Source organism: Saccopteryx bilineata, chromosome 12 (genome assembly GCF_036850765.1).
Source record: "Saccopteryx bilineata isolate mSacBil1 chromosome 12, mSacBil1_pri_phased_curated, whole genome shotgun sequence".
NCBI classification, from domain to species: domain Eukaryota; kingdom Metazoa; phylum Chordata; class Mammalia; order Chiroptera; family Emballonuridae; genus Saccopteryx; species Saccopteryx bilineata.
The window spans coordinates 4980734-4995792 of record NC_089501.1 but is presented as its reverse complement, the minus strand read 5'-3'; the positions used below and the strand labels follow the sequence as shown (position 1 = coordinate 4995792).

Here is a 15059-nt window from a genome sequence, read left to right as displayed (position 1 = left end):
TTGACAACACCAAATGCTGGCAAGGATGTAGAGAAAGTGGACTGCTCATACATTGTTGGTAAGAATACAAAATAATACAGCAACTTTGGATGATTCTTGTAAAACTAAATATGTACTTATCATATGATCCAACAATTGCACTCTTTGAAATCTCTCCCAGAAAATGCAATACTTATGTTTACATAAAAAGAACTGTACACAAATGTTTATAATAGCTTTATTTGCAATAGTAAAAAACTGGAAAACAACCCAACTGTCCTTCAATAGGTGAATGACTAAACTGTGGTACATCCATTAACATGGACTGCTATAAAGAAATAAAAAGACTGTGTCGATACTCGGATGGATCTCAAGGAAACTAGCTGACTGAAAAAGCCCATCTCAAAGTTTACGTGCTGTATGATACCCTTTATATAACATTCTTGAAATAAACTAATGGAGATGGCGAACAGATCAGAAGTTGCCAAGGGTTAGGAAAGGGGATACAGAGCTGTAAAGGGATTGCATGAAAAGAGCCCTGTGGTGGTGGAATAGCTCTGTATCTTTTTTTTTTTTTTTTTTTTTTTGTATTTTTCTGAAGCTGGAAACGGGGAGAGACAGTCAGACTCCCGCATGCGCCCGACCGGGATCCACCCGGCACGCCCACCATGGGTGACGCTCTGCCCACCAGGGGGCGATGCTCTGCCCATCCTGGGCGTCGCCATGTTGCGACCAGAGCCACTCTAGCGCCTGAGGCAGAGGCCACAGAGCCATCCCCAGCGCCCGGGCCATCTTTTGCTCCAATGGAGCCTTGGCTGCGGGAGGGGAAGAGAGAGACAGAGAGGAAAGCGCAGCAGAGGGGTGGAGAAGCAAATGGGCGCTTCTCCTGTGTGCCCTGGCCGGGAATCGAACCCGGGTCCTCCGCACGCTAGGCCGACGCTCTACTAGCTCTGTATCTTGATTGTGGTCATGGTTATATGAATCTACACATGTAATAAAACAATACAAACTCATACACACACACATCTACATATACGAATAAGTGAATATAAGCTGGTGATGTGATTAAGTTCTGTATGTTGTACCAATGTCAACATCCTGGGTTTTATACTATAGTATATTCATGCCAGATATTGCCATTGTGGGAAACTGGTTAAAGATAGAGGGGACCTCCTTATATGTATTTTTGTAATTTGTGAATCTACAATTATTTCAAAGTAAAAAGTAAAAACAAAGCAAACAAAAAAAGGCATTTATGGTAAGGATATGGGACACTCATAAATGTTGGCTAAAATGTAAACTGGCCCAATTCCTTAGGACATTATCTTGTAAAGTTCAGGACGCACAACTCTTATGGCCTAGCCTCTATGAGAAACTCTTGTACATATACACCAGGAGGCAGGGACAAAATGTTCATGACATTGTTTATAAAAGCAAGAAGTGAGAAACGATCTAAATAATCATGAAAGGATGAAGAATAAATAAAGCTTTTATAGCCATAAAAAGCAGTGAACCACAGGCATATGCATCAATTGGATGGATCTCATAAACTTAATGTTGAGTGGAAAAGGCAAGTTGCTGAAAAAGAGAAATAAAAGTTCATTTACATAAAGTTCAGAGTTATGTAGACCTATTAACAATATATTTTTTGTAAATACCTATTTGATGAAGTGATTTTTTTTAAAAAGCCAGTGAACATTAAAAATCCGAATTGTGGTTAGCCCTGGGAAGGGGGGGGGAGATGATACAATTTAGGAGGAGACAATGCTGGGCTTTGTGAACCCTGAAAAGAAAGACTCATTTGATGTGAAACTTGAGAAGGAATTCATCGGCTGAGATGGACTCCCTATGGTCAACTAAGGACGCAAACTCTAGTGACTATTTGCTGACGAACTTCTCACGTACTTGTATTACAGAAAGAACCCAGACTGAACTCTCAGCTTCCCACACTACACCTGCTTGTTTATGACATCTAATTCAACCACTGCAGGGAACCCTGGTTTCCTCTTTCTACCAACAGACTTAGACCTGCCCCATCCAATCAGAGCTACATGATTTGGATACCTGAGTTTCATACAATGTACCTGAGAGTGTGGATGGGAACTTCAGCTATAAAAGACAGCCTCCCTTTGTCTCTGTGACACACAGTTTAGGTTGCTACCTGAATTTGTGTCTCCCAGGCTACAGCTCCTTTTTGCTAAAATAAATGCTTTTCATTCTCTATTAAAGTCTAAAATTAATTTCTTTTTTTTTTTGTATTTTTCTGAAGCTAGAAACGGGGAGAGAGTCAGACAGACTCCCGCATGCGCCCGACCGGGATCCACCCGGCACGCCCACCAGGGGGCTACGCTCTGCCCACCAGGGGGCAATGCTCTGTTGCGACCAGAGCCACTCTAGCGCCTGGGGCAGAGGCCAAGGAGCCATCCCCAGCGCCCGGGCCATCTTTGCTCCAATGGAGCCTTGGCTGCGGGAGGGGAAGAGAGAGACAGAGAGGAAGGAGAGGGGGAGGGGTGGAGAAGCAGATGGGCACTTCTCCTGTGTGCCCTGGCCGGGAATCGAACCCGGGACTTCTGCACACCAGGCTGACGCTTTACCACTGAGCCAACCGGCCAGGGCTTAAAATTAATTTTGGTTTATAGCTTTACTAATGCTGTTAGTGTTCTATTTTTTAAGCTGAGCAATGAGTACAACAGTATTCATTTTATTGTTATCCTTTGAGCAGACATTTCTTAGTTATATATATTCTTTAATAAAACATTTTTTAAAAAAAAAAACAGAGAGAGAGAGTCAGAGAGAGAGATAGACAGGGACAGACAGACAGGAACGGAGAGATGAGAAGCATCAATCATTAGTTTTTCATTGTGCACTGCGACACCCTAGTTGTTCATTGATTGCTTTCTCATATGTGCCTTGACTGCGGGCCTTCAGCAGACCGAGTAACCCCTTGCTTGAGCCAGCAACCTTGGGTCCAAGCTGGTGAGCTTTTGCTCAAACCAGATGAGCCCGCGCTCAAGAAGGCGACCTCGGGGTCTCGAACCTGGGTCCTTCCGCATTCCAGTCCGACGCTCTATCCACTGCGCCACCACCAGGTCAGGCTAATAAAACATTTTTAAAAGGACAATGCTAAACTACATTCTTAAGCTCTTAAGAATAATTTAAATTATTTCAGCCTGACTGGTGGTGGTGCAGTGAATAGAGCATCAACCCGGGACACTGCGGTCCAAGGTTTGAAACCCTGAGGTCACGAGCTTGAGCACGGGGCCTCTGGCTTGAGCCCAAAGTTTGCTGGCTTGAGCAAGGGGTCACTGGCTCTGCTTGAACCCTGCCCCCATCAAGGCACGTAAGAGAAGCAATCAATGAACAAGTAAAGTGACACAACTACGAGTTGACGCTTCTCACCTTTCTCCCTTCCTGTCTCTCCCTCCCACCTTCTTTCTTTCCCTCACCCTTTGCTCTCTCCCCCTCCCCAGAAAGAATAATTTAAATTATTTCATTATTTTTGTTGGAGGGATTAAACTAGGGTGACCATTTGTCTCAAATTGCCCAAGATGAGGGAGTTCACAAAGCACAGATTTTTCAGTGCTAAAACAAGATAAATCTCAGGAAAACTGGGATTAATTAGTATTATTTAATACTTCAGCAAAAGAACATAATCAACAAAATGACCATAATCCAGAATGAAAAAACATTCCTAATTCAAAGTGGAAATTTATATATCTTAACTATTATAAATATTAATTTTTTTAAGAAGAGAATTAAAGAATAAAAATGGCTTAAAGGTAGATAAAACACAACAGTTTAAGTCAGTTCTTATTTACTCAGAGTTGCTTGGTGACCTTGGACAATCAATCATTCAAGCTCTGTACCTTCGTAGAATTTCAAGTAGTAGAAATAATGGCCTGGTCTAAGACTATTTCAAGTGATTAGAATTAAGAGCAAAAAAACTTTAATTTAATTCTAGTCACCACACTGAATGAGATCGCTGATTGATTACAATCTAACCTTTTAGGAGAATAATGTAAACCTCACAGGAAAGGTTTCCACCATTGCTTATGGTATTCATAAGTCTGATTTTTCACTTCCAAGATCACCTTCTCATACTGCTGCAGTTACTATCTAGAACTGCACGCTTTAATCACGTCCCTACTCATCTCAAAAGCCTTTAATGTTTCCCAATTGCTTACAGAACAGAACTTCAAGTTCTTAACATGACATTGAAGGTCAACCACAATCTTATCTCAAGCTATATTTCCAACTTTAACTCTCACCATGACATCATTTCACCCCTATTACTGGACAATTAGCTATGAGTTCGTAGAAAAACCAACTATATCCTCAGACCATATAATGCACGTCTCATCTCTATCAATACCTGTTAATTCTCCAAGGCTGTCTATTTAATGCTGCTTCTTGCATGATCCTTTCACATGCTTTTTGTTTGTACAGAATTATAACACTTTGTTTACACCTCTCTTAAGTTATTATCTTACTTTATCTCATATTTGTATATTTATTTGCTTCTATAAATTTATGTCTTATTTATCTCTTTACCACCTAGAGACACCAGTCTATGTAAATCAAGATGTATGAGTTAAATGAACTATGCTTAGGATATAGAAAAAAATGTTAGTAAGTAAGATAAGCAGGAATCTCGTAGAGGCCTCTAAGATTTGATTCAAATTTCAGCAATATTGCTCGTACCATTCTTTTAAAAGAAGCATTATTTCTTGTGGACCCTATGATTTTGGGAATTGAACTATTTTTATATAGTGATTTTGGGCCCTGGCCAGTGGCTTGGTGGACAGGGCGCTCGCCCGGCAGACGGACGTCCTGGGTTCGATTCCTGGTCAGGGTACAGAGGAGAAGTAACCATCTGCTTCTTCCACCTTCCCTCTACTCTTTCTCTCTGTCTTCCCCTCCTGGAGCCAGAGACTGGAATGGTTCTAGCTTGGCCCAGGGCACTGAGGATAGCTCCACTGTAGTGCATCAGCCTCAGGTGCTAAAAATAGCTTGGTACTCGAGCATCTTCCCTAGATGGGGTTGCCAGGTGGGTCCTGGTCGGGGCACATGTGGGAGTTTGACTCACTATTTTCCCTCCTCTCACCTAAAAAAAAAAGTGATTTTGCTGGTAATCATTCTTTTTCTTCTCTTTTAGAAGCTATCTTTTCTTTCCTTCCTTCATTTCTCTTACCTTTCTTCTCCCTCAACCTTCACTATTTTTATAATAAATAGAAGAATAAAAAAAATTCTATTAAATCATCAACGGATGCCATAAAACATAAATATAAAAGTAAAGTTATTTTTTCCATTGGCAAATAACTTATAGTAATTTTCTATTTGGCTTTGCAGCTTTAATCTTGTATACAAACAAGATACAAAACAAATATTTAAGGAAGGAGATAAGCAAAAAAAAGTCAACACAAAGTGTCACTGGAAAAATGTTTTTCATTATTGCAGTTTGCAAATTGTCGAAAAAATAAATTATGACAAATACAGTCAGACTATTGAACCGCAATTATTATTTATGCAATAAAAGAGCAGCCAACGTTAAATATAATGCCGTCTCCATCATTGTATCCTTAGCGTGAGCCTATGGCAGTAGCCAGAATTCTCAAAAGGCATCTCTGCTCCCATAGCAAATGGCACATAGAAACATTCTACACATATACTGAATAAACAGTAATAATGCTAATCAAACTATAATTTTAGAAACATAAGATTAAAAGGAATTAAAACTTTTTCCTTACCATCACAGATAATTAAGAAGGTTTAATACAATTTATCTAAAACATCAACTCATCTAAATAAAATATTGGTCAATCTATAATGTACTAATTTCCCAATTCTTATTTTTAGGCAATTGTCAAGGATATGAGCATAAAAGGGACAAATAAATTCTCTAGAGAAATTACTTAACAGATCTATAATTTAATACTATACAATCTTCTCTTTTTATTGCACATGTATTACATAAAACTGCTTCTAGGATCTATTGTGTTCTTGGCATCTATTGTATTATTTAAGTGCCTCTTTTATAAAATACCACAAAATACATTTCTCTAAGAGTTTAGTACTAGGAAATGTTTGTCTTTCTAGAAAAACTGGAATGCTTCTTGTTATTTCACAAAAGCAGATATGTTGCCCATTATATATTCCTTTTTACTTTCGCTGTCAAGTAAACTCAGCTAGGTTTTGTGCTCAAATGCTGTTGAGGGTTTATGGAACTTTCTGTCCTTATACCCCAAACCATCATCACTTGATTCATATTTTTATCTCCATTTCATAGCAGTATTGCATATCTGTTATTATAAATTATTTTTGGAAATGAATAGGTATAAATATTAAAAGAGAATAAATATCAGCAAATAAAAATAAAATGTTTGTATACCTTTGAAGATTTCTTTTTTTCCTTAAATCGTTTTGGATTTGATATGGAAGTCATTAAAATTCTATTGACTTCAAGTCCAGTTTGAAGCTACAATATTAAGAGACAAAACTTCATACAACGGAACAAGCTTTTTCACAATGAGAAGATCAAGTCTCAGTTCATAAAGGTAAAAACGCTTTTTGAAAAAAGAAAACTCAAAATACCATTTTCGTACATGTGAAAGTCAATAAATCAATTGGTAATTACAATAATTTTCTGTTTATAAGAGAATGAATTATTTAATATATGTATATATCAACCAAACCAAATATAATCTAAAACTAGGAGCTAGTGTGTGTGTGTGTGTGTGTGTGTGTGTGTGCCAACATTTCAAAACATCAAAGGACCTCTTGGTAATGCATTCAAGTATATAAATGTACTGGCTGGCTAACTGAGATTTTCATTACAGCAAACTAAAAATAATAACAAAACTAACAAGCTAGGAAGCAGAAATTAGTTAAGCTTCAGTTAAGAAATTAAAGTATAATAAGCTTGATCAGGTGGTGGCACAGTCCATAGAGTGTCGGACTTGGACACAGGAGACCCAGGTTCAAAACCCGGAGGTCACTGGCTTAAGCACAGGCTCATCTGGTTTGAGCACGGCTCACCAGATTAAACCCAAGGTCGCTGGCTTGAGCAAGGGGTCACTTGCTCTGCTGTAGCCCCTGGGTCAAGGCACATATGAGAAAGCAATCAATGAACATCTAAGATGCCACAATGAAGAACTGATGCTTCTCATCTCTGTCCCTTCCTGTCTGTCTGTCCCTGTCTCTCTCTCTGTCTCTGTTTCTGTCACACACAAAAAAGAAAGTATAAAAAAATACAGTATGTGCTTTACTGTGATACAAGATACAGTGCTCCATTTACCTCTGAAGCTTTGTCCTGAAATAGCTTACGCTGATGTTCTTCTTCCTTAAGTTTTTCCTCTAAATATTTAATCTTGTCCTGCAAAAGAATAAAATAACTAGAGCCAAATATCCTTTCTTCCTTTTCCAAGCAGAGTTCTTAGGGTCTTTTGCTCTTAACAGTTTGGTAAATAAAAGCAGAAAGTAAAAAGGAAAGCAAAGAATGAACATGCATAGGCAATATTAACTTCCAGCAACAAAACCGTAATGATCAAACTTTGGGTGGTATTAAATGTTTAGAAGGTCAAATAATTATAATCTTGGGTCTCAGTGGTTCATTCAAAACACAGACAAATCACAATAAATATCTATCATGTGCATACAACAAGGGCACAGTTGTTGGAGGAAGACATTAAAAATATAAGATATATTATTGTTACTTAAGAGCTTATATTACATGTAGGAAACCAAGAGTACATACAACAACAAAGCAATGAATGAAACAAACAACAAAGCAAGGAATATAATTTGACCCAGACCATGTATATACCTATACACAAAACTATTTCATCTTATAATGTTGGTGTGGTTCAGAACAGGAAGATAGTACTATTTCAAAGGAAGAATTGCCTGAGTGTTGGAGAAAGAAAAACTTCATGGTGTCTGACTGGTGGTAGTGCAGTGGATAGAGTGTTGACCTGGGTGGGATACTGAGGTCCCAGGTTCAAAACCCTAAGGCCACCAGCATCAGCATCAGCTCCTCGGGCTTGAACACAGGCTCACCAGCTTGAGCGGGGGGGGGGGGGGGGGGGGGGGAATCTCTGACTTGAGTGTGGGATCACTGTAATGATCCGAAGGTCACTAGCTTAGAGCAGGGGGTCCCTGGATTGGCTTGAACCACTCTACACACCTCCTCATCTCTTTCTCGCAAAAAAAGGAAAAAAGAAAAAGAAAAAAAAAGCTTCATAGAAGAAGTAGGACTTGGAAGTCCTACAGAATGGATAGGATTTGGATAGAAAAAGGAGAGGACCTTTCAGGGTGGGACCTAGGACAGGCTTAACTGCAAGTAGTGAAAGATAATCTTCTTAATATCCTTTAGGTAAATTATCTGCAATGAAAATGTTCTGCCATCTCAGGAGAAGCCAAAATTACAATTTCACATCAACAGGTAAGTTCACTCACACTGTGACAGAACTATTACTACATTAGCTTTTCATCTCCATAGGCAGAAAGTCATGTTGGTTATGAAAAGTTGTTAACGAAGTATTACAAACCTAAGACTTATTGTATATTCACAAAAAGAGCCAATTAGGCCTAATACTAAAGATTTAGTGCTGGCATCATTACTTCAAAGAAACAAATGGAAGCTTACCTCAGCAATTTTCTGAGTTGTTGCAAGTTTAAAACATTCTTTTTCTAAGACATAAAGTGTTTCAAGTTTTGCTTGCAGCTTCATATGATCTTGTTCTTTTTCCCTTTGAAGCTGAGCCTAGAAAGGATAAAAACAAAATCTAAATTTGGCAAGTGATGCCAATGGCTCAAGAACACAATCTGATGCTCTGGTCGGTTGGCTCAGTGGTAGAGCATCGGCCTGGCGTGTGGAAGTCCTGGGTTCAATTCTCGGCCAGGGCACACAGGAGAAGCGCCCATCTGCTTCTCCACCCTTCTTCCTCTCCTTTCTCTCTCTCTCTTCCCCTCCCACAGCCAAGGCTCCACTGGAGCAAAGTTGGTCCAGGTGCTGGGGATGGCTCCATGGCCTCCACCTCAAGTGCTAGAATGGCTCCAGTTGCATTGGAGCAATGGCCCAGAGGGGCAGAGCATCGCCCCCTAGTGGACATGCTGGGTGGATCCCGGTCCGGCACATGTGGGAATCTGTCTGCCTCCCCACTTCTCACTTCAGAAAAATACCAAAATAAACCCAACAACAACAAGAAAACACACAAAAAACCACAATCTGAGAATTCAAGCACGATATAAATATGTCATAAGAAATATGTTCATAGGTGCACCTACTTGAGGTGCTTATGAGTAAAAGCCAAGTAAATAAAATAGTCTTAAGGAAGAAATAAAATGTGCAATAAAAGATGTGCTATATTAGCACCAATTGAACAAACTGCTCTGTATATCTTTATATAACATTGCAACTAAAGAAAACATCATCAGTTAATCCTATATTGAAGTGTTACAACAGGGTGACCAAACCTACTCATTGACCTATCCTTTCTCAGTAACATAGAAAAGCAGCTATGAGAGATATAAAGCATCCAGAAAACATGGAGAAAAGGAAAGTTATACATCTCTGTACATCTTTATCTATCTAGTGTTTTGCAATGGTATTTATTACCACACTAATGCAAGATATTGATAATAAAGGCAACTGTGAGAGGACAAAGGGTATATAAGAACTTTCTTTACTATCCACTCCATTTTCTATAAACTTAAAACTGTTCTAGAAATAAAGTCTATTAAAAAAAACTGAAACAAACTGAAACAATTGATAAACAGTCTTGATCAGTGGCCTAACATTCAATTGCAGTCACAGAAGAAGAGGAGAGGGAAGTCAAACAAGAATGATTATTGGGGCCCTGGCCGGTTGGCTCAGCGGTAGAGCGTCGGCCTATCGTGCGGAGGACCCGGGTTCGATTCCCGGCCAGGGCACATAGGAGAAGCGCCCATTTGCATCTCCACCCCTCCACCGCGCCTTCCTCTCTGTCTCTCTCTTCCCCTCCCGCAGCCAAGGCTCCATTGGAGCAAAAGATGGCCCGGGCGCTGGGGATGGCTCTGTGGCCTCTGCCCCAGGCGCTAGAGTGGCTCTGGTCGCAATATGGCGACACCCAGGAGGGTCGCAACATGGCGACGCCCAGGATGGGCAGAGCATCGCCCCCTGGTGGGCAGAGCGTCGCCCCCTGGTGGGCGTGCCGGGTGGATCCCGGTCGGGCGCATGCGGGAGTCTGACTGTCTCTCCCTGTTTCCAGCTTCAGAAAAATGAAAAAAAAAAAAAAAAAAAAAATGATTATTGGAAGGGTAATAGCTAAAAATGCCCCAAATTTGATGAAAAATATAAATTGACAGATTGAAAAATCTCAAAACTAACTACAGCAGACAAATAAATAGCAAACCACATTTAGTTATATCATTAAAAAATTGCTGAAAACCAAAGATAAAGGGACAATCTTAAAAGCAGCCTAAGAAATGATACCTTATGAATAGAGGAATGAAGATAATTCTCATTAAAAACTATAAAACCAGAAGACAATTGAGACATATTTAATGTGCTGAAACAAAAAGAAAGCTGTCACCTAGAGTTCTACACCCAGTGAAAATATCCTTTATCAATGATGGTGAAATAAAGACTTTTTTCTTGTCAAATGTATGCCAAAAGAATTTCTAGCATACTTGTAAAGAAGTTACTTTAGACTGAACAGAAATGATACCAAATGGAAAATCAAATCTCTATAAATAAAAAGCACTGAAAAAATAAAAAATGTGAGTAAATATATTTTTTTTCTTGTTTCTAATTTTCTTTAAAGAATAACTGATTGTAATTTGTAAGATATTTGGTCTTCATTCAGTTCCTGGCTCACAGCTCCCAAAACTCTTGGAATTTCTAGCGTTGAGAGCAGTAAAGGTATCTTTTGTTATGTTACTAAGGTGACTTTTGGGAGGTACCTAAGGATGCGGGGCTGCTCGCTTGGAGACCCAATCATGGAATTATAGTGTCAGAACTTTCAGCCCCACTCCCCTCCTTTCCAGGGAAGGAAGAGGGGTTGGAAGTTGAATCAAATGCTAGTGGCCAATGACGTCATTCCTATGTAATAATGCCTTCATAACAACCTAAGAGGAGGGGGTTCAAAGAGCTTCTGGGCTGATGAGCAGATGTCGATCCAGGTAGAGTGGTGGTGCCCAGACAGGGCATGAAAGCTCCATTTCTCTTCCCTATGCCTTGCTTATGCATCTCTTCCATCAGGCTGTTCCTGAGTTACATCCTTTTATAATAAATCAGTCATCTAGTAAGTAAAATGTTTTTCTGAGTTCTGAGAGCTGTTCTGGTAAATTAACTGAACCTGAGAAGGGGGTCATGGGAACCTCTGATTTATAGCAAGTCAGTCAGAAGTAAAGGTAACACCTGAACTTGTGACTGGAGTCTGCAGTCTGGAAGAGGGTAAGGGGTGGAGGCAGCACATCTTGAAGGCCTCAACCTTTAACCTGTGGGATCTGATGCTATTTCCAGGTAATGTTAAAATTGAGTTGAATTCTTGGACATACTTTAGGTTGGTGTGGGTAACCTCCTCCACCCACACACAGGAAAATGGTCCAGGAACCTAATTTAACCATTTAAAGCAGAAATAATAGCAATGTATTGTAGCTTATAAAATATATAGAAAAAAATTAACAAGTACAAACTGGTTGTTACAGAATAGCATGGGGATGTAAAGTACAGCGTAGAGAATATAGTCAATAATGTATAGTATCAAGATTATGTAATGTCTAGTCACTGGGGTATACACATGAAGTAATATAATAATGTATGTCAACTGTAATTAAAAAATAAAAAGTTATTTAAATTCCAAATAAAATGTATGAAAAAAAGGGAGATAAGTGGAAGCATACTGTAGTGAGGATCTTATATTACATGTAAAGTATTTTAATACTAATTCATTGCAGACTGTGTTAAAGTATGAATATATCTATGTATTGTATTCTTAGTAGAGCAGCTACTAAAATGAAGAAGAAGGGATCAGGAGGAAGAGGAGAAATCAATTCAATTTTAAAAGAAATTACTAGAGAACTTAGAAAATATTTTTAGCTGAATGACAGTAAAAATGCAAAACGTTAAAAGTTTTGGGGTGCAGGTAAAACACTGTTTAGAGGGAAATTGGTAGCTTTACTCAGAGAATATATAATTGAAAGAGAAAAATGTTTTAAAATTAATAATCTAAGTTTCCAACATATAAAGCTAGGGGGGAAAAAAGAGCAAATTAAACCTTATATAAGTAAAAGAAAGGAAATAATAAAGTGGATATCAATGAAACAAAATAAAATTTTAAAAATAAAAAAATAAAAACTGTTCTTTGGAGAGGGTCAATAAAATTGATAAAGTGATAAATCAGTAATTAAAAAAAATAATATAAAAATTAATAATATCAGGAATAAAATAGGGAATAGCATTAAAAATACAAGAAACAAAATTCAAATAGCCTTATATGTTAAATAAATTGAATTCATAATTTAGAAACTTTCCACAGAGAAAACTCCCACTCCAGATAGAATTCAAATTTGATAGAAGCTAATCAAACATTTAAGGAAGAAATATCAATAATACTAATCCTATACAAGATCTTTCAAAAAACAGAATGAGGAATCTTTTCCATTTATTTTTATGAGGTCGGCAAAACTATGACACCAAAACTGGACATTAAAAGAAAGTTGTGGCGCAGTGATAGAGTGCTGGACTGGGATGTGGAGGACCCAGGTTCAAAACCCTGAGGTCGCAGGCTTGAGCGCAGGCTCACCAGCTTGAGAGCGGGGTCGCTGGCTTGAGAGTGAGATCATAGACATGATCCCATGGTCACTGGCTTGAGTCCAAAGGGTTGCTGGCTTGAAGCCCAAGGTTGTTGGCTTGAGCAAGGGGTCACTTGTTCTGCCGCAGCCCCCCCCCACCACCGGGTCAAGGCACATATGAGAAAGCAATCAATAAACTAAGGAGTCTAAGGAGCTGCAACGAAGAATTGATACTTCTCATCTCTCTCCCTTCCTGTCTGTCTGTCCCTGTCTGTCCTTGTCTCTGTCTCTCTCTCTCTCTCTCTGTCAACAACAACAAAAAAGTTACTACTCAACAATCTCATGGACATAGTCACAAAAATATATAAGTAAACTAAATCAAGCAATGTAGAAAAAGAATAATCTATCAAGACCAACTGAGGTCTGTCTGTATCAGGAACTCAGGGTTGGTTAACATTTAAAAATCAATTAAAAAGTCCCCAAAACAACACAATCAATGTAACATGGTTACCATGTTAACAGAATAAAGAAGAAAAATTATATGACCAATTCATTAGATGCAGAAAAAGCAACTCACAAAATCCAGTGATACCTGGTAACAATAAAAACTTTTGGCAAACTAAGAATAAAAGCTAATTTCCAGAACTGGTAAGGGGCAGCTATGAAAAACCTATAGCCAATATCGTACTTATAGTGAAAGACTAGTAAGCAGCTTTCTCCAAAGATCAGAGAAACAAAGCAAGGCTATAAAGTCCTTAGCACTCATAGTTAACACTATTAGCTATAATAGTGCCGTAAGGCGAAAAAAATAAAAGACAAATTTCAAAAAAAGGAGATATAAGACAATTTTAATCAAAGATGACATGATTGTGTTTATAGAAAATCTTTAGAAAATACGAAAACTACTGGGAGTAATAAACTTAGCAAGGTCACAAGATCCATAATCACACAAAAACTGATTATATTTTTATATATAAACTGTAAGCTTACTTTTGCCCCACCCTATATGGCTTTAACAAAATCCCAGTCAAAATTCCTGAAGACTTAAGTTGTAGAAAAAGTCACACTGATTATAAAATGTAAATACAAGTTCAAAGGGCCTAAAACAATAGTTAATACAGAGTCCCAGAAACAGACCCTAACTATATATTCAATTGATTGTTCACAAAGGTGCTAAATAGGTCAAAGGGAGAAAGGAAAGTCTTTTAACTAATAGAGCTGGAACAAATGGAAATCCACATGATAAAAAATTTAACCTTGAACATTTTATCTTTCCATACAAAAATTAATTCCAGATGGATCATAGGCCTAAATAGAAAAACAAAAATATAAAGCTCTTAGAAAAACATATTCTAGAAAACAGTTTAGTAGTTTCTTGTAAAGTTAAAGAAACTTTATACACCTACTGTGTGGCTCAGTACTATAAATTTTACTACTATATATTTATGCTAGAGAAATTAAAACATATGTCCACAAAAAGATCTGTGTAAGAACAGTCATAGCAGCTTTATTTATAATATCCCCAAACTGGAAACAAGCCAAATGTCCAACAAAAGAAATATGGATAACCAACTTGTGGCATATCTACATAATGAAATTCTACACAGCAATAAAAAGGAATGAACTACTGATACATACAGTATGGATGAAGCTCAAAAACTTCATGCTAAAAAAAGAACCAGATACAAAAGAGCATATTTTCTATGATTCAATTTATGTAAACTTCTAGGACAGGAAAAATTAATCTAAGGTAAAATAAATCTGATTAAGAGTTGTCTTGTTGGGAGGGGGGAGAGAACAGAGTAACTTGGAAGAGATATGAAATATTTCTGATGAAAATGTTCTATTATTGATAGGGCTTTGGAGTACATGAGTATATGCACTTATCAATAACCACTAGACTGTATATTTAAGATCTGTACATTTTATTGTATGTAAATTATATCAGTAAAACATTTTTAAAAACTTATTTCACTGATCTATGCTAGAATAGGAATTTCTAGGTTATTGGGAATGTGCAGGCTGAACTTTAAAAGATAAAGTGGTTGCTCTTCTGGTTGTTGTATCCTCATTTATACACAGAATTGTCAGACTTAAATTTTTCCCAATCTGGTAGATGTGAAGTAGTATCTTACTGTGTTTTAAATTTGTTACTTCCCTGGTTACTAATGAGACTAATCATCTTTTCTATAGATGTAATTGTTTCTGATTCCTTTTTTCCTGCAAAATGCCTTTTTATAACTGTCCATTTTTGTTTCTTTGCCTTGTTTAAGAAATCTGTCTCTATCCCAAGGTCATCTAGACAT

At 37.9% G+C, this 15059-nt stretch overlaps 1 protein-coding gene and 1 non-coding gene across 8 annotated transcripts in view; one reads left to right on the top strand and one right to left on the bottom strand.

Annotated features, from left to right (window-relative positions):
* The window catches only part of CEP57L1 (centrosomal protein 57 like 1), a 60876-nt gene that overhangs the window by 8759 nt on the left and 37058 nt on the right, over positions 1 to 15059 (bottom strand). For 6 of the 7 annotated variants that reach the window (XM_066247680.1, XM_066247682.1, XM_066247681.1 and 3 more), the window contains 3 exons: positions 8624 to 8740; positions 7274 to 7351; positions 6368 to 6454 (listed from right to left, as the gene is read on the bottom strand). In XM_066247680.1, the coding sequence (XP_066103777.1) occupies positions 6368 to 6454; positions 7274 to 7351; positions 8624 to 8740 (282 nt within the window). The remainder of the gene's footprint in view (positions 1 to 6367; positions 6455 to 7273; positions 7352 to 8623; positions 8741 to 15059) is intronic. The other variant, XM_066247677.1, reaches the window with a different exon arrangement.
* On the top strand, positions 9834 to 9909 carry TRNAD-AUC (transfer RNA aspartic acid (anticodon AUC)). The gene has a single exon. It is a non-coding gene; the product is annotated as a tRNA-Asp (tRNA).